This window comes from Ailuropoda melanoleuca, chromosome 15 (genome assembly GCF_002007445.2).
Source record: "Ailuropoda melanoleuca isolate Jingjing chromosome 15, ASM200744v2, whole genome shotgun sequence".
Classification (NCBI taxonomy): domain Eukaryota; kingdom Metazoa; phylum Chordata; class Mammalia; order Carnivora; family Ursidae; genus Ailuropoda; species Ailuropoda melanoleuca.
The window spans coordinates 15,166,410-15,192,279 of record NC_048232.1 but is presented as its reverse complement, the minus strand read 5'-3'; the positions used below and the strand labels follow the sequence as shown (position 1 = coordinate 15,192,279).

Below are 25,870 nucleotides of genomic sequence, written 5' to 3'. Positions count from 1 at the left end.
GCCCTCTGGGTGGTCAGACCTTTATCAGGTCTTTTCCCCCCAGGTTAGACTAAACTATCTTTCAGATAAATTATAAAAAAGAAAAATAACCTGCCTTCAAGGCCGTGGTCTTTCTAAAGGACCATGCAAAATAATCAACAAACATAATCACGGGTTTTCTGAAAGGGCTGTTCAGAAGCCCTGTTAAACCTGGAAGTGGTCACCCTGTTAAGAATTTTTACCAATGCACGCTGTCTCCGAAGAAGGATAAGGGAGCTGGGATGACCATGTTGTGCCGAAGAAGGATAAGGGAGCTGGGATGACCATGTTGTGCCGAAGAAGGATAAGGGAGCTGGGATGACCATGTTGTGTTAGCTGTGATCTTTAGTAGGACCGGTCCTTTTTTATTTTTCTAAGTTGCACGGATATGCCCCCTTTTGAGTTTTTGAACTTGCGGTGTCTTGGCCCGGGAAGCCCTTTTCCCTGTTCCCCCCCCCCTCCCCCCGTCAGCCTCCTCCATCCCTTGTCAGTCAGTGCTTGTTGAAGGAAGGAATGAGCTGTCCGTCCACATGGCTCCAGTCTTGGGTCATCTCCTCTGAGAAGCTCCCCCAGGACTAATTTTAACCCCCCCATCCCCCCATCCCATCAGCCTGGTTTAAGTAGCTCTTCCCGGCCTGGTGTGCACACCTCTGTTACCTCTGTACTTGTTCCGGTGCTTGGAGAAAGTTCACTGAAGGGGGATTGCTCTCAGTTAAGAGCTGTGGTGAGCCAGGCTAGAAAGTGTAGCAGAGAGGGAAATACCCGCGGACTCCCCTTCGCAGATCCCACCCCAGCTCTCCAGACGGCAAGCCCGTTACAACCAGCAGGAGCGTGATACAAACTACTTAGGGTTCTATTTTTGATTTTAAGACAGTGTAAAAACTGAAAATATCTCCTCCAGATAGGAAATAAATTACGAATAATTGTGACCCGCCCTTTGCTGTGACTGAACTAATAATGAGCTTTTACTGTTTTTTCAGTCATTTGACATTTCAGTCATGATAGGACATGTCAGCCATGGCCTCTTTTTCGGTAAGCAGCTTCCCCCCACCCCCCGCCCCCCGCCCCAGTTGTGTAACCTTGGGCAAATTACTTCACTTCTCAGTGCCTCACGTTTCTCATCTATAAAATGGGAATAATAATTTTAGTTACCTCATAGAATTCCGTGAGTCGTCATCTCTCAAGCAGTATGGCATCGGGCCCGTCTCAGTGCGCTTGGGCTCCTGTAACAGGACCATAGACTGGCCGGCTTACAAGCAACAGAAATTTATTTCTTACATTTCTGGAGTCTAGAAATCCGAGATCAGGGCCCAGGCAGGTTCAGTATTTGGTGAGGACTTACTTCCTGGCTCATAGACCATTGTGTCCTCAGCATCTTCACAGGGTGAAAGGGGTAGGGGACGTCTCTCAGATGTCACTAATCCCGAGGGCTCCACCCTTATGACCTAGTTACCTCCCAAGGGCTCCACCTCCTAATCCCATCACAGATGGGTGTTAGGTTTCAGTGTGAATTTTGGGATGGGACACACACTTTCATTCAATAGCATGGCACATAGTAAGTAGTCTTAATAATGCACTATTACTGGTATTTTAAAAATCTGTTTTATCTGTGTGTAAAAAATGGAAAGCCATGTCTCTTTAGTTTTTAGAATTCTCAGTAACGGTGCTTTTTCTGTGGCCTTCACCTGCTTGTCTCTCTGTTTGATTACGTCTGGGCACCCAGTGCCTCATTCCTCACCTGCTAGAGAATTCCCAGGAAGTTGGATGGGCATGTCTGGTGTGACAGGGCCAGGAGGAAAACAGTGGCCTCACATGGCAAATTCTGAGCCCTGGACAACGGGGGAGTCCAGGCTGGGGAGGCAATTGGACATTTCACAGGATTTCAGTTGTGATGTGCTTGTGGCTTCTGAGAATGACAGGCATTAAAAAATGTTAGCCATTTTTTCAACTAATAAGTAAAATACCATATGTACTCCAATAACTGAACTTCCTACATATTGAATCTTTAAATTGCCCATTGATAAATTAATATTTGCTATGTTAAGAGAACTGTAAGCTGTCTAATGAACCTGAAGTGGATTTTTATCGTCAGAAACTGTAGCAACACCCACGGCTTTGCCGTTATCGCCAGCTCTTCCGTGTGATAATCGACGCTAGAATCGGTATGGATAATAACTGGGAACCACAGCCTGCCTCCTCTTGCCGTAAATTTACATAAACCTGGTTCAAAGAAATTTGATCTCAATATATGAGATCCACTGTCACCAAGCAAAAACTAGAGATGATTTCTTGGCGTCACGTTCACTTCCTCGGATAGCAAGTTTGCGCAGGTTGGTTTCTTTTTTATTTTTTAAAGCAAAGGAGCATAAAGATGTGGCCAAGGAGCGGTCTGTGGAGATCAGGTGTCTGGCCTGCAGGGGTCAGTGTTAAGCCTCTGTGTTTTGCTCAGAGCCTCCTCCAGAGCCTGCACCCCAACTCCTGCCCTCTCGTCCACTGCTGCCTTGGCAGTTGCTTCCTTTCTCCTCGTGCCTCCTCCTTTGGGTGGAGATAGCCCCTTTTATGGTACTTGACGCATGAAGCTCACAGTCAAAGAAACCTCACCTCTGCCAGGTTCCGTATCTTTAGTATTGGCGTGCCTCATAACCACCTTGCCTGCCTGAGGCCTGCTGGAGGCCCCGGGCTTCTGAATGGAGATGTGCTGACCCGTCAGTGTGTTTGTCCCATGAAACATGAGGGACAAATGTAATCTGCAGGGCCCTCCTTGGGCAGATGTCACCAGAGTGGGAGGCTTGACAATGTAAGACAGTGTTTTGGATTTGAGGTGTTGGTTAAGCCAGGAAGACACAGGAAGGTGTAACATTCTCTACTTTCTTAGTCTGCTAGAGACTTCCGTACAAAATACCACAGACCGGGGGGCTTAAAGAGCAGGCATTTACTTCTCTCGGTGCTGGAGGCTGGAAGTCCAAGACCACAGCATCAGCAGGGCTGGTTTCTCCTGAGGCCCCTCCCCTCGGCTCTTGAGGTGTCCTCACGTGGTCTTTCCTCTGGACGCTTGGCCCTGGTGCTTCTCTGCGTGTCCACTTCCCTCTTCTCAGAAGGAACCAGTCGCTTGGATTACAGCCCACTTTACTGGCCTCATTTTAACTTCACCACCTCGTTTCAGGTCTTGTCTCCACACATCGGGTCACACTGTGACATTGTGAGACACTGGGGGTTGGGCTTCAGCATACGAAGTTTAGGGGGCCACAGCTGAGCTCATAACATCTACATGAGAGGTTCCGAACGATAAATAGCGTGAGTGCTTCGGTGGGGGTCAGGGCTGCTTTTGCTTTTATAATATCACTGTTCGGTGCACGTGATCATTGTCCGTGTTCTACAGATGGGGAAGCAGAAAGTTCTCTAGAGCCCCAGCATCCCCCAGGTATTGGCGGAGTTGGAGTTCACACTGAAGTGTGTCTGACACTTCTGTTCCATACACTGTGCCCTGTTGTTTGCACTGCTGAAGTGCGACGGGCTGGCTCGCATGTGGAAGAGTGGTGATTTTCAGGGCTGACTGGGGCCACAGGCCTGACCTCAAGGCCTTCAGTTTTAGAATTCTTTATAGACACCGGACTAGGCAAATGAAACGTGTCATTTGGCCGGCCCTGCCAGCTTGGAAACGTAGGTTTATCATGCTGTTGCAGAACTTGAATGGTTGAGGAAAACACTAGAAGCAACTTACTCTTTTATCTAGTCAATGTGAGCCTCCCCCCTTCCTTATGGTTTTCTGAAAAACCATTATTCTTAACTGAATTTAATGATCAGATGTGAGATCTTTTTATACTGTATGCAAATTCATCTTTTCTGCCCTCCAACGGAGTATTAGCTTAGAACGCTGTGAAGTGTGGTGTCAGAGACATTCTGTCGGGTAAATATTGGTTCTTAGAATAAGCCTGAATTACGTGAAATGTTAACTTTAGTTATAATCTGCCTGTATTTTATAAAGAACCTTTTAATATATTTCTCTTCATGTCTGTTAATTATTTCTCTGGACTCAGAATAGTTTATAATTTTACAGCTAACCTGAGTCGAGTGAAAGGCACACATCACACCGGGTAGTTGGGAAGGGGTCTTGGCCTCTCAGACCAGACACTGGTAACATGCTTTGCAAGCACAGTATACGAATGGTTGTTTTGCAAGTATTCAAATGTAAATTGATTTCTTTCAGAGCTGTAAATATTTAAGCTCTCAGGTCATGAGGAAGATACCTATTTAGCCTCTTATATATTTGTATCCTTCCATTCGTGCATTCTTTATCAGAAGCTTTAAAAATAATTGATAATGTAATTGAAATATGCTGTATATACATCGTATATTAATACACACAAATGTGCAAACACATTGCTTACCATGTGGCAGGTTATTGTACTAAGCTCTCTTTAGGGATTTTTTTTTTTTTTTAGATTTATTTATTTTTGAGAGAGCACGTGCAAGCAAGGGAGGGGCAGCAGGAGAGGGGGAGAGAGAAAATCTCAAGCAGGCTCCCCGCTGAGCAGGGAGCCCCACACGGGGCTCAATCCCAGGACCCCGGGATCACAACCTGAGCCGAAGTCAGACGCTTAACCGACTGAGCCACCCAGGCGCCCCTTTGTGGATTATTTCTTTTAAGCCCACAGTTTCATTATGATTGTTGTCCTCTTCCTTGTCGTCCAGTTTATAGCTGAACTAAAGTAAACTTGCTTCCAGTCACACAGCTAATAAGAAACAGAGCCAGGATTTGAACCCAGGCAGTCAGACTTTAGAAACTCTGTTCTTGGCCTCTGCTGTCTGGCCTCATGTCACTACCGTTTTTGACAGGCACATGTACATACAAAGATGAAACAGCTAATTCAGCAAGCATACACTGCGTGGGTGCTGACAGTCCAGTCCTGTTCTAGAAGCCATGGTACCTGCTGTCTGTGGGCTCATAATTCTGTATCCATGTAGGAATGCGTTCGGGGATGCCGACCTGCCCATACTCGTGCTGATTGGGCCAAGGAAACAGGAATCTTCTTTCCCAAACACTTACACACACTTAAAAAAAAAGAAAAACCCACTTCAGAAACAGTTTATTGACACATTCATTTGGATCATTGCGTATGTCACGATACAGTGTGACACACTTTTAAACTAACAGCCCAGGAAGCCTGGCACGTCCCGTTCATTATCCCCTGTCCTGACTCCGAAAGCATAGTTTTGCCTCTTTCTGTACATCATTAGAGAAAAGGGGATTATATGTGTGCACTCTTGAGTGTCTGATTCCCTGGCTTAGCATCTTGTGCATTTCATTCATGCCGTGAAGTTGGTTTAGATCCCGCCTGTGAGTTCTGCCTCAGTTCATTCCTTTACTCCGCTGCTGTGGGATGCTTGCGTCATTTCCAGACGAGGGCAGTTATGAATGGTGCTGCTTTGAACCTCCGAACCCATGTCTTTGGGTGAGCACACATAATCATTTCTGTAGGTTATGGGCCCAGGAATGGAATTGTTGGGTCTGGAATGTGCTCTTACGTACTTTTAAAAGTGGAAGACAGGAGTCACCAGAATGGGGAAGACTCGAAACTTCTGCGACAGGCAAAGGGGGGGATGTTCTTAATGGGTAATGCGATCTCACAGCCCGTGCTGGCCAGGCCAGGTGCTTGTTCTGTATGTTGCCCTCTTCCCAGAAGGCTTGTTCGCACCACAAGCCTGTCTCTGAGAAGTTCCTTGTTTGTTGGTCAATACCTTCTCTACTAGCTTGCCAACTTGGCGGGAAATTAGACCGGCCTAGGGAACTTTTAAACTTCCTAATGCTTAGGCTACACCCCAGACCGATTAAAGGAGAAGCTCTGAGTGTGGAAACAAGTGTCAGAAGTTTTGCTTCCTAAACTGATGAGTTTGCGTCCTTGCACACCGTAGCTCTGCAGTCACTGTTCAGACTCCTCCTGTTCATTTTTGGCCTGTGGGAGCGTCTTCTGGTTGGTTCTTCCATCCACTTGACGTGGTCTTTCTGTTTGGAATACTGTCTCTGACAGCCTCCTTGCCATCTGCAGTACCAAGCTCTTCCCTATGTGTCTGTAAATTCCGGCCCCAGACCTAGAATCGGCCAGTCCTCTAAGAAACCCTGTTTTTGTTTGTCTGTCTTAGTGGGAAATACCTTAGCCCCAATCTGGGCTCCAGGGGTACTCCTCACTGCTGGGCCGTTCGTGTTTTTTAGGACTTTCTAAATGGACAGGGCTAAGAAAACCATGTTTTTTTAAAATTTAAAAAAATTTTTTTTATTATGTTAGTCACCATACAGTACATCCTGTTTTTGATGTAGTGTTCCATGATTCATTATTTGCACATAAGACCCAGTGCTCCATGCAATACGTGCCCTCCTTAATACCCATCACCAGCCTAGCCTGTTTCCCTCCCCCGCCCCGAAACCCTCAGTTTGTTTCCCAGAGTCCATAGTCTCTCCTGGTTCATTTCCCCTTCTGTTTACCCCCCTCCTTCATTCTTCCCTTCCTTCTCCTACCAATCTCCCTGCTATCACTAATGTTCCACAAATGAGTGAAACCATATGATAATTGTCTTTCTCTGCTTGAGTTATTTCACTTAGCATAATCTCCTCCAGTCCCGTCCATGTTGCAGCAAATATTGAGAAATCATTCTTTCTGATGGCTGAGTAATATTCCATTGTATATATGGACCACATCTTCTTAATCCAGTCATCTGTTGAAGGGCATCTCGGCTCCTTCCAGAGTTTAGTTATTGTGGACAATGCTGCTATGAACATTGGGGTGCATATGGCCCTTCTCTTCGCTATGTCTGTATCTTTGGGGTAAATGCCCAGTAGTGCAATTGCTGGATCATAGGGTAGCTCAATTTTTAACTTTTTGAGGGACCCACACACTGAGAAAAGCATGTTTTTAAAGATAAAATATCTAATGAATTCTGATTCAGATGCAGGATGGCAAGGCTTTTCCTTCCTCCCCATTACACGTCTGTTGCGTGTCTTTCATGCTGAGAATCCTGATTCTCAGGTATACAAATGACGAGGGAACTAGAATGGCTCGGAGTTTCTGATTTGGTACGTCACACACAATTGTCAGTACTAAGATCCCCCCTGATCTTTCTGAAAAGCGTTGTTTTGTGCATATACTCTCCCCTCCCATTTTTGTTTCTATTGGACTTTATTTTTTAAAGCAGGTCCCCTGTCATTAACATCTGACATGGGTGTGGTGATTTATTGAATTCGATGGACCAGTGTCCGGAAATTACTATTAACTGTAGTCCATGTTTCCTCTGTGTTGTAACATTCTGTGGGTTTTAACAAATGCATAGCGTCATACTGGATGGTTTCACTGCCCTAAATATCCCCTGCGCTCTACTTATTTTTCTCTCTCTCCGTCATTACCTCCCTGCAAACCCCAGGCAACCACTGACATTTTATGGCTTGTAGTTTTGTTTTTTCCAGAATGTCGTGTAGTTGAGATCCTGTAGTACGTAACCTTTACAGAAAGCCTTCTTTCACTCACCTGTGTGCATTTAAGGTTCTTCTGTGTCTTGGCTCATATCTTTTTATTATTTAGAATTTTTTTGAGTATAGTTGACACACGATGTTATAGTAGCTTCAGGTGTACAACATAGCGTTGCAACTTCTGTCTTCCTTATGCTGTCCTTAACCACAAATGTAGCTACCATCTGTCACGATACAACACTGTTATGGTATCATGGACCATACTCCCAGTGTTGTACCTTTCTTCTTTCTTTCTTTCTTTTTCTTTCTTCTTTCTTTCTTTCTTTCTTTCTTTCTTTCTTTCTTTCTTCCTTCCTTCCTTCCTTCCTTCCTTCCTTCCTTCCTTCCTTCCTTCCTTTCTTCCTTTTTTCCTTTTCCTTTTTCTTTTTCTTTCTTTTTCTTTTTCTTGAGAGAGAGAAGGGTGGGGGCAGGGGGAGAGGGAGAGAGAATCATAGTCAGGCTCTACTATCAGCATGGAGCCCGACATGGGGCTCAATCTCACCACCCTGAGATCCTGACCTGAGCCGAAATCAAGAGTCGGATGCTTAACCGACTGAGCCCCCCAAGGTGTCCCCTGTGCTATACCTTTCATTCCCGTGACTTATTCTGTAACTGAAAGCCTCCATCTCCTACTCCCCTTCCATCTGGCAACCATCAGTGTGTTCTCTGTATTTACAGGTCTCATCTGCTTTTTGTGTTTTTATTCATTTGTTTTTCACGTATCTTTGTATTATTGGATAATGCCCCATTGTCTGGATGTGCCACAGTTTACTTACCCATTCTCCCACTGCAGGGCACCTTGGTGGCTTCCAAGTTTGGGCAGTTATGAATAAAGCTGCTGTAAACGCCCATGTACAGATTTTTGTGTGGTTGTAGTTTTTTAACTTGTTCGGGTAAATACCAAAGAACACAGTTGTTGGTTCATATGGTAAGAGTATGTTTAATTTAATAAGAAACTGACAAAATGTCTCCGGAAGTGGCTCTACCATCTTGTGTTCCCTCGAGTGATGTGTGAGGGTTCTTTCTGTTCCTCCCTGCCAGAATTTGGTGGTGTCAGTGTTCTGGAGTTTAACCATTCTAATAGGTGTGTAGTGGTATCTCATTGTTTTAATTTCTGATTCCTTACTGGCATAGGATGTAGGCAGTATTTTCACATGCCTATTTGCCATTTGTATCTTCGATGAGGTGTCTGTTCAGTTCTTTGGCCCTTTTTTAAATTGGGTTATTTTCTGATTTTTGAGTTTTAAAAGTTATTTGTATATGTTAGCTAGGCATCCTATGTCAGATATTCATTTTGCAAAAATTTTGTCCTAGTCCGTGCTTTTTCTTTTCATTTTCTTACCATTATCTTTCACAAAGGAGAAGTTCTAAATTTTCATGAAGTCTCACTACCTTTTTGTCTTGGGATAGCTTGTTTAGTGTTGTATCTAAAAAGTCATTTCCAAATCTGGGGCTGCCTTGAGTTTCTCCTGTGTTGTATTCTAGAAGTCTTAAGTTTTTGCATTTTACATTTAGGTCTGTGATAAATTTTGAGTTAATTTTTGTGAAAGGTGTAAGTTCTGTGTCTAGATTGTTTTTCTTATTTTTTGCGAGTGGATGTCTAGTTCTTCAAGCACCACTTGTTGAAAAGAGGCCTTTTTCCCACTGAATTGCCTTTGCCCGTTTGCGAAAGATCAGTTGACTCTGTTCGCGTGTGTCTGTTTCTGGGCCCTCTTCTGCCCCACTGATCACTCTGTTCTTTGACCAGTAATGTACTGTCTGTATTACAGTGACTTTATGGTAAATTTTGAAGTTGGGGAGTGTCAATTTTCTGAATTTGCTTTTCTTCTTCAGTATTTTATTGGCTATTCTGGTCTTTTGCCTTTCCATATAAACTTTAATTTATTGACATCCACAGAATGAATTTGCTGTGATTTTAATTGGGATTACATTGCATCTGTAGATTGCAGTTATAGAGTTCTTCATAATCCCTTATTGTCCTTTTTAACATGAGTGGGATCAGTAGTGATGACCTTCCTTCTTTTATTTCTGTTATTAGTAATTTGTGCTTCTTTTTTTTTTTTTCCCTAGCTAACTTGGCTGCAGGTTTATCAATTTTATTGATCTTTCAAAGAACCAACTTGATTTTCTCTATTGATTTCCTGTTTTCAGTTTCTTGGTTCCTGCTCTAGTATTTATTATCTCTCTTCTTCTGCTTGCTTTGGATTGAATTTGTTTTCATTTTTCTGGTTTCCTAAAATGCAGGCTTTACATTACTCGTTTTAGATGTTCATTCTTTTCTGATACATGTATCAAGGCTGTAAGCTTTTATTAAGTAGTAGTTCATTTTCTCTTAGTTCAAAATATTTTAAATTTCTCTTGAGATTTCTTCTTTGACCCATGTATTATTTAGAAGTATATTGTTAAACTCTACATATTTTGGGGTTTTCTGGCCATTTTTCTATTACTATTTTTTAATTCAACTTCATTGTAGTTTGAGAGCATACATTATATGATTTCTGTTTTGTTTTGTTTTTGTTTTTAGTTAAGTAGGCAGAGGCCCAGCATGGAGCCCAATTTAGGGCTTGAACTAACGACCCAGAGATCAAGACCTGAGCTGAGATCGAGAGTCGGCCGCTTAACTGACGGAGCCACCCAGGCGCTCCTGTTATTTTAAATTTGTTAAGGTGTGTTGTATGATCCAGAATATGGTCTTTCTTGGTGAATGCTCTCTGTGAGCGTGAGAAGAATGTGTATTCTATTGTTGATGTATTCTGCTGATGAAGTATTCTACAAATGTCAGTTAGGTACGGCTGATGGATGTTGCTTAGTTTTTCTGCCTGTTGGATCTGTCAGTTACTGATAGAGGGGTATTGAAGTGTCCAGCTATCATAGTTGATTTGCCTGTTTCTCCTTGCAGTTCTGTTAGCATTTATGTTTTGTATTTTGGTGCTCCGTTGTTAGATGCATGAACAGTGAGGATTGTTATGTCTCCTTGGATCAGTGACCCCTTTATCATTATGTATCCCCTAGTCATTCTTGATGATATTCTTTCCTCTGTCTATCTGGAATTAATATGCCTATCTGGCTTTTCCTTTTAAAGTGTTAGCATGGTGTATCTTTCTCTGTTCTGTTACTTTTAAATGATCTGTGGCTTCATATTTAAAGTGGGTTTATTTCAGACAACATGTGTTAGCGTGGTGTATCTTTCTCTGTTCTGTTACTTTTAAATGATCTGTGGCTTCATATTTAAAGTGGGTTTATTTCAGACAACATATAATCAGATCTTATTTTTTATTTACTCTGATCATCTTTTAATTGGTATATTTTAGACCATTCACATTTAAAGTGATTATCAATATTATTGAATATTATTGGATTATTATTGGAATATTATTGGATTATTATTGGAATATTATTGAATATTATTGGATTAATTTTGATCTTATTTATAGCTTTTCTATTTCGTATCATGGTTCTTTGTTCTTTTTTGTCTTTTTCTGCTTTCTGTGGTTTTTGTGGAGAATTAGATCTTTTCATTTTTCTTTTCTTTCTTTCCTTCTTTTCTTTTTTTTTTTTTCTTTACCTCTCAGCTTATCAGTTATATTTCTTTTTAATTTTTTAGTGGTTGCCCAAGAGTCTGCATATACTGTACTGCTAATTTAAATCTACTTGCAAGTATACTGTGTCATTGTAGAGGAACCATAAACAGTATTCTCTCTCTCTCTCTGTCTCTTTTTTACAATGTCATTTAACGAATGAATGAATGATTGATCGATTGATTTGAGTGTCATTGACACACAGAGTTACATCAGTTTCAAGTATACAATGTAGTGATTTGACAAAGTTAAGCATTATGCTGTGTTCACCACAAGGTAGATACTATCTGTCCTGATACATCACTGTTAACAGTATCATTGACTATATTCCTTATAGTCAATGTGCCTTTTATTCCTGTGACTTATTCATTCCATAACTGGAAGCCCATATCTTCCCTTCACACATTTTGTCCAATCCCCCCACCCCCCCAGCTTACCCTCTGGCAACCATCAGTTTGTTCTCTGTATTTATAAGTCTGATTTTGTTTTTTATTTGTTTGTTCATTTATTATTATAAGTGGAATCATATAAAATTTGTCTTTCCCAGTCTGACTTATTTCACTTAGCATAATACACTTTAGGTCCATTCTTGTTGTCTCAAATGACATAACATCATCCTTCTTATGGCTGTTTAATAATTCATGGGTGTGGGTGTGTGTATATATATGTACACTGTGTCTTCCTTATCCATTCGTCCTTTGATGGACACTTAGGTTGCTTCCATATCTTGACTATTGTTAATAATGCTGCAGTAAACATAGGGGTGCATATATCTTCTTGATTTAGTGAATAGTATCCTCATTCCTACCTCTTGTCACTTAGTACATTGCTGTCATTCATTTTATGTATCCATAAGCAATCATCAGCCAATACATTGTTTGCTATAATTATAAACAAACTGTTGTCTATGTGACTAGTTAATAATTTTATATAACTTGTATTCCTTTTCTAATTCTCTTTCTTTATGTAGTTTTGAGTTTCTGACCTTTATCTGATGTTTACCATTTGCCTCTGAAGAGCTTTTTTTAGAGAGAGTGTGTATGCACGCATGCGTGAGTGGGAGGGGTGAAGGGAGAGAGGGAGAGAGAGAATCTTAAGCAGACTCCTCACTCAGCACGAGGCAGGACTTGATCTCACGACAGCAAGATCATGACCTGAGCCACAACCAAGAGTCACATGCTTAACCGACTGAGCCACTCAGGCGTCCCCTGAAGAACTTCTTTTAATATTTTTTCTCAAGGCAAGTCCGTTGGCAATAGTTTCCCTCAATTTTTCTTAGTATGAGGAAATCAGGGATAATTTTGCTGGGTGTAGACTTGGTGGGTGGTGGGTTTGTTTCTTCAACACTGAAGTATTTCACTCTGTTCTCTTCTTCCATGCATGGTTTCTGAAGAGAAGGCCAATGTAGTTTTTATTCTTGTTCATATATAGGTAGTGTTTTGTCTTTTTTTCTCTCTGGATTCTTTAAATGTTTAATTTTTGTCTTTGGTTTTCTGTGGTTTGAATATGATATACCTAGGTGTAGGTTTTTTGGTAATTATGCTTGTAGGCAATTATCCTATCCTTAACTTTTGGTAAATATTCAAGGTGTATATGTTGATTTGGTGGTTTGGGTCTATCATTAAATTTGGAAAATTCTCAGCCATTAGAACTTGAGATATTTCTTCTGTTCCTTTTTCTCCCTCTTTTTTTTTTTTTTATTTGTCTCTGGTATTCCTGTTATGTGTATATTATACCTTTAGTAGTTGTCCCATAATTTTTAGATATTCTCTTCCAGTATTTTAATTCTTTTTTCTTTTTGCTTTTCAGTTTGTCAAGTTTATGTTGACTTATCTTCAAGCTCACATGGCTCAGATCTGCTCATATGCTCATCAAAGACCTTTTTCAGGTCTGTTTGGATTTCTAACATTTTCTTTTGATTCTTAGAGTTGCCTTCTTTCTGCTTATATTATGTACCATTGTGTTCTTACATGTTGGCTAATTTTCCACGAAAGCCTTCACATGTCAATCAGAGTTATCTTCTATCCCCATTCTGATAATTCCAAAATCTTTGTCCTGAGTCTGGTTCTGTTGCTTGCCTTGCCTCTTTTGACTATGTTTTTGCCTTTTAGCATGCCTTGTAATTTTGTTGAAAGCCAGACGTGATGCCTTAGGGAAAAGAAACTGAGGTAAAAAGGCCTTTACTGTGAGGTTTGTTTGCTGTACGTATATAGGATTCATAGGCTAGCACTTCCTCCATTATTCTTGTTTTTGTCTTTCCTGTTGTCTTTGGGTTTCCTAGAGACTCCTTCTTAGTGTCTGATCACTGTAGTTTTCCAGCTGTAATCTTATCTTGTGGGAACCCTATTGATGAGATGTGGGGAGGGGAGCCTTCGAGGCTTGGGCTCGGGTGCCGTAACCTTCCAAAATGCTTTTCAGCATTTTTCTTTCCTTAGGTGAAATAGGAAGGTGAGAGGAGGTTGGAGTTGGATATTTCCTTCTCCCATGTTGGTTGGGGTCCAGTAAATCATTTCTTCTTTTTTAAGAAGAGCAGAATGCTGGGGCGCCTGGGTGGCACGGCGGTTAAGCGTCTGCCTTCGGCTCAGGGCGTGATCTCAGCGTTATGGGATCGAGCCCCACATCAGGCTCCTCTGCTGTGAGCCTGCTTCTTCCTCTCCCTCTGCTTGTGTTCCCTCTCTCGCTGGCTGTCTCTCTATCTCTGTCAAATAAATAAATAAAAAAAAAAATCNCATGTTGGTTGGGGTCCAGTAAATCATTTCTTCTTTTTTAAGAAGAGCAGAATGCTTTGGTCTCACTTCAGGGTTGTTATACGTTCCCTTCCTCTGCAGGAAGCAACAAGGGATTTTTCTCATTGATTTTTCACCCTGAGAACCTGGAGCCTGGGTCCCCAGGAGTTTTTCTCTCTCAAGCTATTTGATAGCTTACTCTCCAGAAATGAGTCAGCTACCCTGTAAGCGTTCCTACCAGTTGCTGGCGCTAGTGGTTGTTCCTGCTGCTGGGAAGCTGTGACTCTCGATCACCTATCTCTACAGTTTTCCAGTATGGCGTTTGCCCTGTGACCTCAGTTTTCTAATGGATCGAAGAAGGGTTGCCTATTTTCTGTTTAAATCAACGTTTTTCTTGTGAGGATGGGAGTGATGACTTCTGTGTTCTTTATATGCTAGCTGGAAACCAGATAAAATTATCATTTTTATAATATGGTTCCCTATTTTTTAATACCTTGGCCCTATCTAAACAGTTCAAACAAACTCTCTGTTTAACTGTCATCTGCCCTTAGTTGTACAGATATCTATATATTTTATACCTGTACACATTTACACCAGTCCTCAAGTCAGTGTCTTTTGTGATTTTGATTGCTTGAGCTTCACACTTGATAGATTTTGTAGGAAGGACCAAAAAATGAAAATTCCAGGGTTTTTTGCATGTTCACGATAGGTAAGGTTTGGACCCTTCTTACTTAAAGGTCAGTTTTATTGGATATAAAGATGCACGGTTTCTTTCCTGGAGGTTTTTTGTTTTGTTTGTTTTAAGATTTTATTTATTTATTTGAGAGAGAGAACACAAGCAGGGCTAGCAGCAGAGGGAGAAGCAGACTCTCTGCTGAGCAGAGAGCCCGACACGGGGCTTGATCCCAGGACCCTGGGATCGTAACCTGAGCTGAAGGCAGACACTTAACCGGTGGAGCCACCCAGGTGCCTCACAGATAGGTTGTTTTTAGTGTTGAGTTGTATGAATTCTTTATATATTTTGGATATTAACCCCTTATTGGATATATCATTTCTTTATATATTTTGGATATCCCTTATTGGATATATCATTTGCAGATACCTTCTCCCATTCAGTAGCTTGCCTTTTTGTTTTATTTATGGTTTCTTTCTTTTTGCAGAAGTTTGATGTAGTCCCAATAGTTTATTTTTGCTTTTGTTGCCCTTGCCTGAGGAGACAGATCTAAAAGTTGACTGTGTTTTTATTTTAGGAGTTTTATGGTTTCATGTCTTACATTTAGGCCTTTAATTCATTTTGAATCTATTTTATGTGGTGTAAGAAAGTGGTTCAGTTTAATTTTTTTTTTTTTGCATGTTGTTGTTCAGTTTTTCCCAACACCGTTTATTGAAAAGACTGTCTTCCTCGTTGTATATTCTTGTCTGCTTCGTTGTAAATTATTTGACCGTATAAGCATAAGTTTATTTCTTGGCTTTCTATTCTGTTCTGTTGCCCTTGTTGTCTGTTTTCGTGCCAGTACCATTCTGTTTTGATCCCTGTGGCTTTGTAGTATAGTGTGAGATCTGGGAGAATGATGACTCCAGCGTTGTTCCTCCTTTTCATGATTACTTTGGCTTTTTGGAGTCTTTCATGGCTCCATACACATTTTTGGATCTTTGTTTTAGTTCTGTTAAAAGTGCCATTCTATTTTTCATAGGGAGTGCATTGAATCTGTAGATTACTTTGGGTAGAATGAACATTTTAATTAGTGTGCATGAGCATGGTATATCTTTCCATTTATTTGTATGCATCACTGTCTTACGGTTTTCAGAGTACAGGTCTTTCAGCTTCTTGGTTAAGTGTCTCTCTTAGTATTCTGTTTGATGCAGTTTTATAAATGGAATTGTTTTTAGAAGTTCTCCTTCTAATCATTATTAGCGTATAGAAATGCAACAGATTTGTGTATATTAATTATGTATCCTGCAACATTACTGAATTATTTGTTCTAATAGTTTTTTTGGTTTAGTCTTTAGAGTTCTTTATTTATGTTATGTCATCTGAAAGCAGTGATAGTTTTACTTTTTCGTCACCAAATTTGTATGCCTTTTATTTTTTTCTTGCATGATTACTATGGCTGGGACTTCCAATACTATGTTAAATAAAAGTGGTGGGAGTGGGCATCCTTGTCTTGCTCCAGATCTTAGAAGAAAAACTTTTCAGATTTTCACCATCAAGTATGATGTTATCTGTGGGTTTATCATATATGGTCTTTATTGTGTTGAAATATGTTGCCTCTATTTCCATTTTGTTGAGTCTTTATCATGAATGGATGTTGAATTTTGGTAAATGGTTTTTCTTTGGCTGTTGAGATGATAGGATTTTTTATCCTTTGTTTTGTTAATGTGCATCAGTTAATTTGCAAATGTTGAACCATCCCTGCATGCCTGGAATGAATCTTACTTGATCATGGTGTATGATCCGTTTACTGTATTTTGAATTTGGTTTGGTAACACATGATTGAGGATTTTGGATCTGTGTTCATCAGGGTTATTGGCTAGTGATTTTCTTTTTCTGTAGTATCTTTGGTTTCGGTAAACTGGCTTTGTAAAATGAATTTGCAGGCATTTCTTCTCTTCAGTTTTTTGGAATAGTTTGAGAAGGATAGTTATTAACTCTTCTTTAAATGTTTGATAGAGTTTACCTATGAAGTGTTTGATTCTGGACTTTTCTTTTTGGGAGTTGTTTTTTTTTTTTTTTGATTAACAGTATGATTTTGTTCCTAGTTATTGGTCTGTTCAGATTTTCTATTTCTTTTTAATTCAGTCTTTGAAGATGGTATATTTCTAGGAATTTATACATTTCTTCTAGGTTGACTAATTGTTGGGATATATTAGTTCATAGTAGACTTTTATAATCCTTTGTATTTCTGTGGTGTTGGTTGTAACTTCTTTTTCATTTCTGATTTTATTTATTTGGACCCTCTCTCTCTTTTGTCTTGATGACTCTGGCTGAAGCCTTATCAGTTTTTTTTAAATCTTTTCAAAAACCAGCTTTTCATTTTACTCATCTTTTCTATTTTTTTGGTTGCTATTTCCTTTATTTCCACTCTGATCCTTCTTATTTTCTTCCTTCTACTAACTTTGGGCTTTGCTTGTTTTTCTGTTTCTTTTCAGTGTAAGGTTAGATTGCTGGAGATTTTTCTTGTTTCTTGAGGTACTCTGTGTTACTGTAAGCTTCCTTCTTAGAACTGCTTTTGCTCTGTTCCATAGATTTTGGAATGTTTCCATTTTCATTTATGTCAGGGTATTTTTGGATTTCCTTTTTGATATCTTTGTTGACCTGTTGTTTGTTTTGTAACATGTTTAGCCTCCATGTGTTTGGCTTTTTCCACTTCTTTTCTTCTAATTGATTTCTGGTTTTATACTGTTGTGGTTTGAAAGGATGCTTGATACAATTTCAGTTTTCTTAAATTTATTGAGACTTGTTTTGTGGCCTAACATGTGATCTGTCCTGGAGGATGTGCCGTGTGCACTTGAGAAGAACGTGTATTCTGCTGGTTTTGGATGGATTATTCTATACGTATCTGGTAAGTCCATCTGGTCTAATGTGTTGTGTAAGGCCACTATGTCCTTACCGATTCTCTGTCTGGATGATCTATCCACTGATGTAAGTAGGATGGTAAAGTCCCCTACTATTATTGCTATCAATTTCTCCATTTATGTGTGTTAATATTTGCTTTATATATTTAGGTTTTGCCATGTTGGATGCCTAGATATTTACAGTTGTTATATTCTCTTGTTGGATTCATCCCTTTCTCATTATGTAATGCCCAACTTTGTGTCTTGCTGCAGTCTTTGTTTTAGAGTCTGTTTTGTCTAAGTATTACTACCCATGCTTTTCTTTGCATTTCCATTTGAATGGAATATCCTTTTTCAGTCCCTTTCAGTCTGTGCATGTCTTTAGGTCTTAAATAAGTCTTTTGTAGGCAGCATATCAGTGGGTCATTTTTTTTTAATCCAGTCAGTCACTTTGTCTTTTGACTGGAGCATTTAGTCTTTTTACATTTAAGGTAATTTCTGATAAGTATGTACTTATTGCCATTTTGTTTATTGTTTTCTGTTTGGTTTCATAGTTCTGTTCCTTTATTCTCTTACTCTCTTCCTTTGTGTGTTGATGACTTTCTTTAGTGTTATGTTTCAATTCTTTCCTATTTATTTGTGTACCTAGTAGAGGTTTTGGTTTGTGGTTTCCATGAGGTCTGTATGTAACACCCTATGTGTACACCCCAAGTGTTGTAGGTTGATGGAGGTGTAAGTTCGAACAGTCTAAAAGCACTACACTTTTACCCCTGCTTTCAGATTTTGTTTTTGATGTCGTATTTTCCATTTTAAAATTTTGTGTACTCTTAACTAATTATTATTGATATAGTTGATTTTGTAACTTCTTTCTTTTACCATAAGCTTTATATGTGGTTAAGCCATTGCCTTTATTATAGGTTTGCTTTACCAGTCAGATATTTGTCTTTCATAATTTTCTTTTTTTTTTTTAAAGATTTTATTTATTTATTTGACAGAGATAGAGACAGCCAGTGAGAGAGAGAACACAAGCAGGGGGAGTGGGAGAGGAAGGAGCAGGCTCATATCGGAGGAGCCTGATGTGGGGCTCGATCCCATTACGCTGGGATCACGCCCTGAGCCGAAGCCAGACGCTTAGCCGCCGTGCCACCCAGGCGCCCCTGTCTTTCATAATTTTCTTAATTCTGTTTATGGCCTTTTCTTTTTTGCTTAATGAAATCCCTTTTACATTTCTTGTAAAACTAGTTTAGTGGTGATGAACTCCTTTAAACTTTTGTTTTTCCGGGGGTACTCTTTATCTTCCTTTTAATTCTGAAGGATAACCTTGTCAGATAGAATATTCTTAGCTAGAGGTTTTTTTCCTTTCAGCACGTTGACTATATCATGCCACTCTCTCTGGCCTGCTGAGTTTCTGCTGAAAAATCAGCTGATGGCCTAATAGTTTCCCTTTTAGCCTTTTGCTTCTCTCTGTAGCTCTTAAAATTCTGTCTTTAATTGTGACATTTTAATTATGTGTCTTGGTCTGAGTTTCTTTGGGTTCATCTTGTTTGTGACTGTCTGTGATCCCTGGGACTGGATGTCTCTTTCCTTTACTAGGTTAGGGAAGTTTTCAGCTATGTCTCTTCAGATAAATTTTCTTTCCCTTTCTTTCTGTCTGCTTCTTTGGGGACCTGTATAGTGGAACGTTCTGTGCATGGTGTTGTACAGAGAGGTCTCTTAAACTATTCTGTTTAATTTTTTTCTTTCTTTTTGCTGTTCAGCTTGGGTGATTTCCACTACCCTGCCTTCTAGGTCACTGATCTGTTCTTTCACATCCTCAATTCTGCTGTTGATTCCCCCTACTGTATTTTTCATTTCAGTGACTGTATTCTTCAGCCCTGAATGGTTCTTTTTTATATTTTCTGTCTTTTTCTTCAAGTGAGAAAGTGTGTGCATACATTTTTGTCCCGAGTTTGATGGTTTTCTTTATATCCATTATTTTGAACTCTTTATGTAGTAGATTGCTGTCTTTCTTTCGTCTAGTTCTTTCTCCAAGATTTTGTGTTATTCTTTCATTTGGGACATATTATTCCTCTGCCTCCTCATTTTGCCTGACTCTGTTTCCCTGTACTGGGTTGATCACTTACATCTCCCTGTCTTGAAGGAGTGACCTTCTGCAGAAGATGTCATGTTGGGCACAGAAGTGCAGTCCCTTTGGTTACCAGAACCAGGATTTCCTCAGATGTCCCCTGTATGGGCTATCTGTGCCCTTCTGTTATGTGTGGACCATAACTGTCAGCGGGCATGCAGTTTAGGGGTTTGCTCCCAGTGTGGCTGGCTGTGAGGCCACAGGTGGGTGTGGTTGGGATCCCTGCCCCAAGTGATGGCCACGTTGAGTGGGGCAATGGGTCAGACACAGGCCACTTGCTGGGTGGGTATGGCAGGTTAGGAACCATTTTGAAGGGGTACCTGCAGGGGCAGGTGGGTTGGGTGGGGCTGGTCTGTAGGGGAATCCTGAGGCAGAGTAAGTTGTGCCAGCAAGGTAGATGGATAGTGTCAGAAATGGCGCCCACCAGTGCTCAGCCAGCTAGGCAGGAGAGTAAGAAAAATGGCAACCACCAGTGCTTCCATTCCTGGAGAAAGTTCCTTTAGATCCCTGTTTCTCCAGCATACCCCCTAAAAGTAGTCATAAATCTTCTTCACATTTGGCCCAGGTACTTTTCAAACTGCTGTTCCTTTGCTGGATCTTAGAGCAAGTGAATTTGTGTGTGGCTCCTTTAAGAACTGAGTCTTGGTTTCCTGCAGCCCTGGAGGGCTCTCCCTGAGTTAAGCACTTCTGATTTGCAAAGCCAGGCTTTGTGGGGACTTGTCTTCCAAGTGCAGATGCCCAGGGAGGGGGTGTCTGATGTGGGTCTTGAACTTCTCACTTCACGGGGAGGACCTCTGTGTCTGTGATACCCCTCCCACCTGTGGGTTGCTGTGCCAGGGTGGTGGGTCCCAACCAGACCGAGTCCCTGCCTCTCCCTTCTTGATGTGGCTTTTTCCTTGTAGCTTTAGCTGTGGAATGGCTGTTCTCATAGTCTTCATGTCATTGTCAGAGAGTTGCCCTGTGCGTGTTGGAGAAATGTCGGTGGAAGCAGAGAACCACTACCCCGCCAGAGAAATGGGGAACCAGAGAGAATGTCTCCTGTTGGACCCTGGGAAGGAAAAAAAAAATACCTCTGCTCTATCTACGTATTTATCTGCAGGGATACATGAAAGTTGAGAATGTACCATCTTGTCTGAAATGGAAAGCATGCACATTTGATACTGTCCATGTCTTCATTTTTTTTTTTTAATTAAATTCCAGTTAGTGAACATCCAGTGTAGTATTAGTTTCAGGTGTACAATATAGTGATTCAGCCCTTCAGTACAACACTCTGTGCTCATTACAACAAGTGCCCTCCTTAACCCCCTTCACCTATTTCTTCCATCCTGCCACCCACCTCCCCTCTGGTGACCATCAGTGTGTTCTCTATAGTTAAGAGTCTGTTTCTTTGTTTGCCTCTCTCTCTTTTTCTCCCCTTTGCTTATTTGTTTTGTTTCTCAAATCACACATACACGTGAGATCATACGGTANCTCTATAGTTAAGAGTCTGTTTTTTTGTTTGCCTCTCTCTCTTTTTCTCCCCTTTGCTTATTTGTTTTGTTTCTCAAATCACACATACACGTGAGATCATACGGTATTTGTCTTTCCCTGAGGTTTTTTTTGCTTCGCATTATACTCTCTGGATCCATCCATGTCTTTGCAGACGGCAAGATTTCATTCTTTTTTATGACTGAGCAGTTTTCCGTTGCACGTGTACACCACATCTTCTTTATTCATTCATCGGTCGATGGGCATTTGGTCTGTTTCTGTCACTCGGCTGTTGTAGATGGTGCTGCTGTAATCATTGGGGTGCATGTATCCCTTCGAATAGTATTTATTTGTATTCTTTGGGTAAATACCTAGTAGTGCAATTCCTGGATCATGGGGTAGGTCTATTTTTCACCTTTTGAGGACCCTCCATACTGTCGTCCACAGCGGCTGCACTGGTTTGCATTCCCACCAAGAGTGCACGAGGGTTCCTTTTTCTCTGCATCTTCGCCAGCAGCTGTTCTTGTGGTGTTGATTTTAGCCGTTCTTCATTTTGGTAAAAAATGAACCTATGGATTAAGCCTCTCTTTTATCTTTTGGATGTCTGAAAATGTACAGTTGGCTGTTCGTTGACGTGCGTTTGCTCTATTTGGCCAATAAAAACCAGAGCGAGAATTAATCAGCTTTTAGTCTGGAAACAACTTTTAAAGGGTTGTCTGTGCTGCCTCGCTCTGAAATCATGGCAAGTTTGCTTAACCTCCCTGTGCCTTGTTTTTCTGATCTAAAATTGGGAGGGAGGTGGTAGATAATAGTACTAACCATAAAAGGTCACTGTGAGAAATGGATGAGGTGGTAACATTCCTAGTATAGTACCAGTCACGTCTTAAGCATTTGGCAATGTTATTCCCTTATTTTAACAGTTTTGATCCTAGTGAGTAGCTATAAAGTGCCCAGCATAGCATGTTGGTGTAGTAGGCATTACATAAATACTAGCTCCTTCTTACCTTTTCTCTTTTGTTTCACAGAATCAAGTAATTTAATTCAGCCTTTCATTTTCAAGATGAGAAGTTGTGCGCTCTAGAAAATTCCAGTGATTTTTCTCAGGATCTCATGGGATTGGGGTCTGGATCTCACACTGCTTGAATCTGGGTATTCTTTGCTTTGAGTCACTTTATGTAACTGTCATCTTTTATTCAAGATACAATGGAGTTTTCCACGCTTTTTATTATGATTGGAGTTTCCACCATCTTGAAAAGAATGCCCCATCCTGGTGTGGACGTTATTTTCCTGGTTTGGAAAGAAGCAGCTCCAGCTGGAATCTGGAAAACTCCGTCGTAGTCTCAGTTTTGATTCTGGTGGTCTGTGGAACCGCAGAAAAACCACTTCACTGCTCTGGGCCACCATTTCCTTATCTATATAATGAGGGGCTTAAGCTGATTTTTAGGCTTCTATAGCTGATTTCTAAAAATACACCTTCTTGTCTTATACAAATAACATAGTTTATGCTAGAAAAATTAGTACAGATAAGCAAAACAAAGGAAGATTGGTAGATACAGAATAAAATTGAGTGTGGACCTTGAAGCTTTGTATAGGCCTGAAAAAACTTTATTTCACTTTTCATGGGTGTTTCAAATCAGCTTCTCTCCTTGATGGCACTTAAATTCCGTGACGTGTCAGAATGTTTTATTGCATCCTCTTGTTATTACAGAGTAATCTCGTTGAGGGCAGTAACTGTGTCTCCCTCCTCTTCTGTCCCTGTCACAATGCCTACGCTCGGTCTTGCAAAACGGACCTAACTGACAAGGCATCTGTTAATATCGTCCTGCTTACACCTCGGGAGCAATTAATGAGTTGTTGCATCTTTCTCTCTGATTCTCCTGGGCATCTTCAGAAATATAATTTTTCTTTGTCTTTTTTCCTGAGGGAAAGACTGTGATGTGTTTGAACAGGAATGATGTGGGCTCCACGTTTTTATTTTATTTATTTTATTTTATTTTTTAAGATTTTATTTATTTATTTGACAGAGAGAGAGACAGCCAGCGAGAGAGGGAACAGAAGCAGGGGGAGTGGGAGAGGAAGAAGCAGGCTCCCAGCGGAGCAGGGAGCCCAATGGGGGGCTCGATCGCAGAACGCTGGGATCACGCCCTGAGCCGAAGGCAGACACTTAACGACCGAGACACCCAGGCACCCCGGCTCCACGTTTTTAACATCACGGTGGCTTGGGTCTGGTGTCTTTGGACTTCATGTCCTGGTGAGCACAAAGCACTTGGTCAGTGACCAGCTCATGGGGCTTCTCAGCGCACATGACTTCTCTGCTCTTATTTATATATCAGAAGAGGTATCCTGTTTTTTTCAGCCGTCACGTATATTAAATTGCTTTCCGTTGAATGAAAGAGCAGTTAACTGTGGTTGTTGGACCCTTTATCTGCAAATAGTAAAATTTGGTCAAATAACTGATTTCGGAAACTTGCTAGTACGGTTTTCAACTCACCGCAATAATTAGCTGTGAAGGAAAGGAAAGCTTTCATATCCTGACGATTTTTTAAAAGTTTTAAGTTATGAACAATATTCAAAAGAAAAATGTTTTTTATGATTCTGGGTGTGTTGATGAAGATGATATTTGTATTATATCTTGGTACCGAACATTTTATTTTCTGTCTTCACTTTGATATATTGGCAAAAGCTGCATATTTACGAAGATCTGAATCTGTCTCTGACCACCAAGGGTGAAATAATTTCAGCCATGCGACACAGGCAGGCATTTTAATCATGCATCATGGAGATGCAGAACCCGAACTGGTCAGCATTGCTTTTGGATGCTGACATCTGGCCGGCTTCCACATCCCTGTGGAGTCTCCCAGTCAGGGTTATTTAGGGCTGTGGCTAGCCTACTGGGGAGCCAGAGTGGAAAAACCATTTGAACCATCCTATATTTCAATTTCAAATCAATTCTTCTTTCTGGCCTACAACTTTGGGAGGAACTGAATTAATAGAGGGTACTATTTGTGATGGAATCTGTCGTTGCCCAGAATTTGAATCATACCCCTGGAGTTGCCAAACCGGGCAGCCCTCTTTGTCCAGAAGTATGGTAGTTCTTCTAACTTGGCAATCTTTGCTACCCCAAGAACTGTCCGAAAGGGATAAACGATTTGCCTTCTGCTGATAGCAGTATGTCTCTGTTTCCATTTGGGGCTCCGTCTGTGAGATACTGGAACTTATGGTCCAGTTTCTGTGACCAGTTACAGAACCTTTCCTTTGGTGCTCGGAGATGGCCAGTTGTGACCCAAGGCAAGATCGCAGACACCTTCAAGTCCCACATGGTGTGGCGTGTTTTTGGGCCTCATTCTTCTTGGTTCACTCTGGCTGTGTTTCTGCCCTCTGGATGGAAATGTCATTCTGCAAAGCTAGAACTTTTTATTTTTTTTTTTTAATTTTTATTTATTTATTTTTAACCTCTGAAGTGCTACCAGAGGAATTATTTGCTTTCTCATTTGCCAAACAGGAAACAGGACAATTTCCGGTGTGCCCCATCATTGTGATATGTTAGGGTATTTTGAAAACAAGTCTATAATGTCTCAGGGTGCCTTGGATCTCATCATGCATTTTTTTCCTTAGGCTGCCCACTTTATGCCAAAAAGAAGGAAAAACCAAGCTGATTTTAAATAATAGCCACTTTCATGTGTTATCTAGAAATTATGATTCCTTTTGTAGGAATATTTAGTTAGTCCTCTGAGTTTTCTGGATTTATTCCATTAAAATACTGGCTGTCCCCTCCAGTCCTGTACTTTGCGTGTTTTCCATCTGTTTGCTCAGGGAAGCCTGGGATTGTGTCCATAACTTCCTCTTTCCATGTCCTGCTGGTCCAGCGTCCGTGCGTGGCGTGCCCTCTGCCCTTAAGCATTTTTGGATATGTCACCCCTTAATAAGTCACATCTCCTGAACTACCCGCTGTCCTTTCTGATAGACTACTCCTAGGTCCACGTTCCTTTCATGCCTTGCATTTGAGCGTTTCGGTGCATGTTCTGTGTTCCCTCAGTTGAGTGACTATGTAGTTTCTCATCCAAACCAGGACAGTTTTGGGGGCAGCCCACATAATCCAAGACTTTCCCAGGTTCCCCAGGATGTACAGTAGATCTTGCTTCTCAGAGGATTTCCGAGGTAGAGCCTGTTGGCATTCTGAGTGTGGTGCGTGCCCGAATGAGTCCTTGATTATGCTTCTTGTGAAATTATTGAACCGACCAGTTCCTTTCTGAGCATTTTCCTGCTGATTCTCTTCTTGGCTAGAGAACAAACAGTCATAAATCATGTCTTACTGTGCCAGCAACCTCACCCTGTCCCTCCTTCCCTCACAAACACCTCCTATCCAACACTGTGGTTTCCCGCTGTTCGTTTTGGCCTGAAGCCGCGTTCACCCAAAGACCATTTCTAAAGGCTGGAGGCAGAATGATAGCCAAGGCGCTGGAACCTCTAACTGTGTATGTCAGCACACTTCTGAGTTATTTGGTTGATTTTTGAAATGTAATCTCCTTTGAAAATGCCTATGCAAAGCATAGTTTAATATGGCTTGAGGAATTTTAATAACAGTTTGTTCTCACTGCTCTGGTGCTGCTCATTCTTGAAAGTGTGTTATTCACACGGTGGAAGATCTCCCAGTGTGTGATTACGGTTTGCAAGGCAGGTCAGTGGGTACAGCCTGCTTCCATTTCCCCAACATGTTTGACCATGGCAGTTTTTGTGCTTTTAAATAATCCATTCTATTTTGGTAGACACTTTCTCCCTTCTTTTTTAACAGCACGTTTTCCATACAGGACTCAAAATGAACTCACCATTGCCAGTGGAGGGAAGTGGTGGGTCGTATAAATACGTTTGTCGCAACTCAGTCTTTGCCTGTGCCAGGCTCTGT

General features: G+C 41.0%; 1 protein-coding gene across 7 annotated transcripts in view; it reads left to right on the top strand.

Moving 5' to 3' along the window:
- RSU1 (Ras suppressor protein 1) overlaps nt 1-25,870 on the top strand; it is a 238,908-nt gene that overhangs the window by 4,157 nt on the left and 208,881 nt on the right. For 2 of the 7 annotated variants that reach the window (XM_034644156.1, XM_034644155.1), the window contains exon 3: nt 12,904-12,982. The exons of the other annotated variants lie outside the window; for them this stretch is intronic. In XM_034644156.1, coding sequence (XP_034500047.1) covers nt 12,904-12,982 — 79 coding nt within the window. The remainder of the gene's footprint in view (nt 1-12,903; nt 12,983-25,870) is intronic. 7 annotated transcript variants of the gene reach the window in all.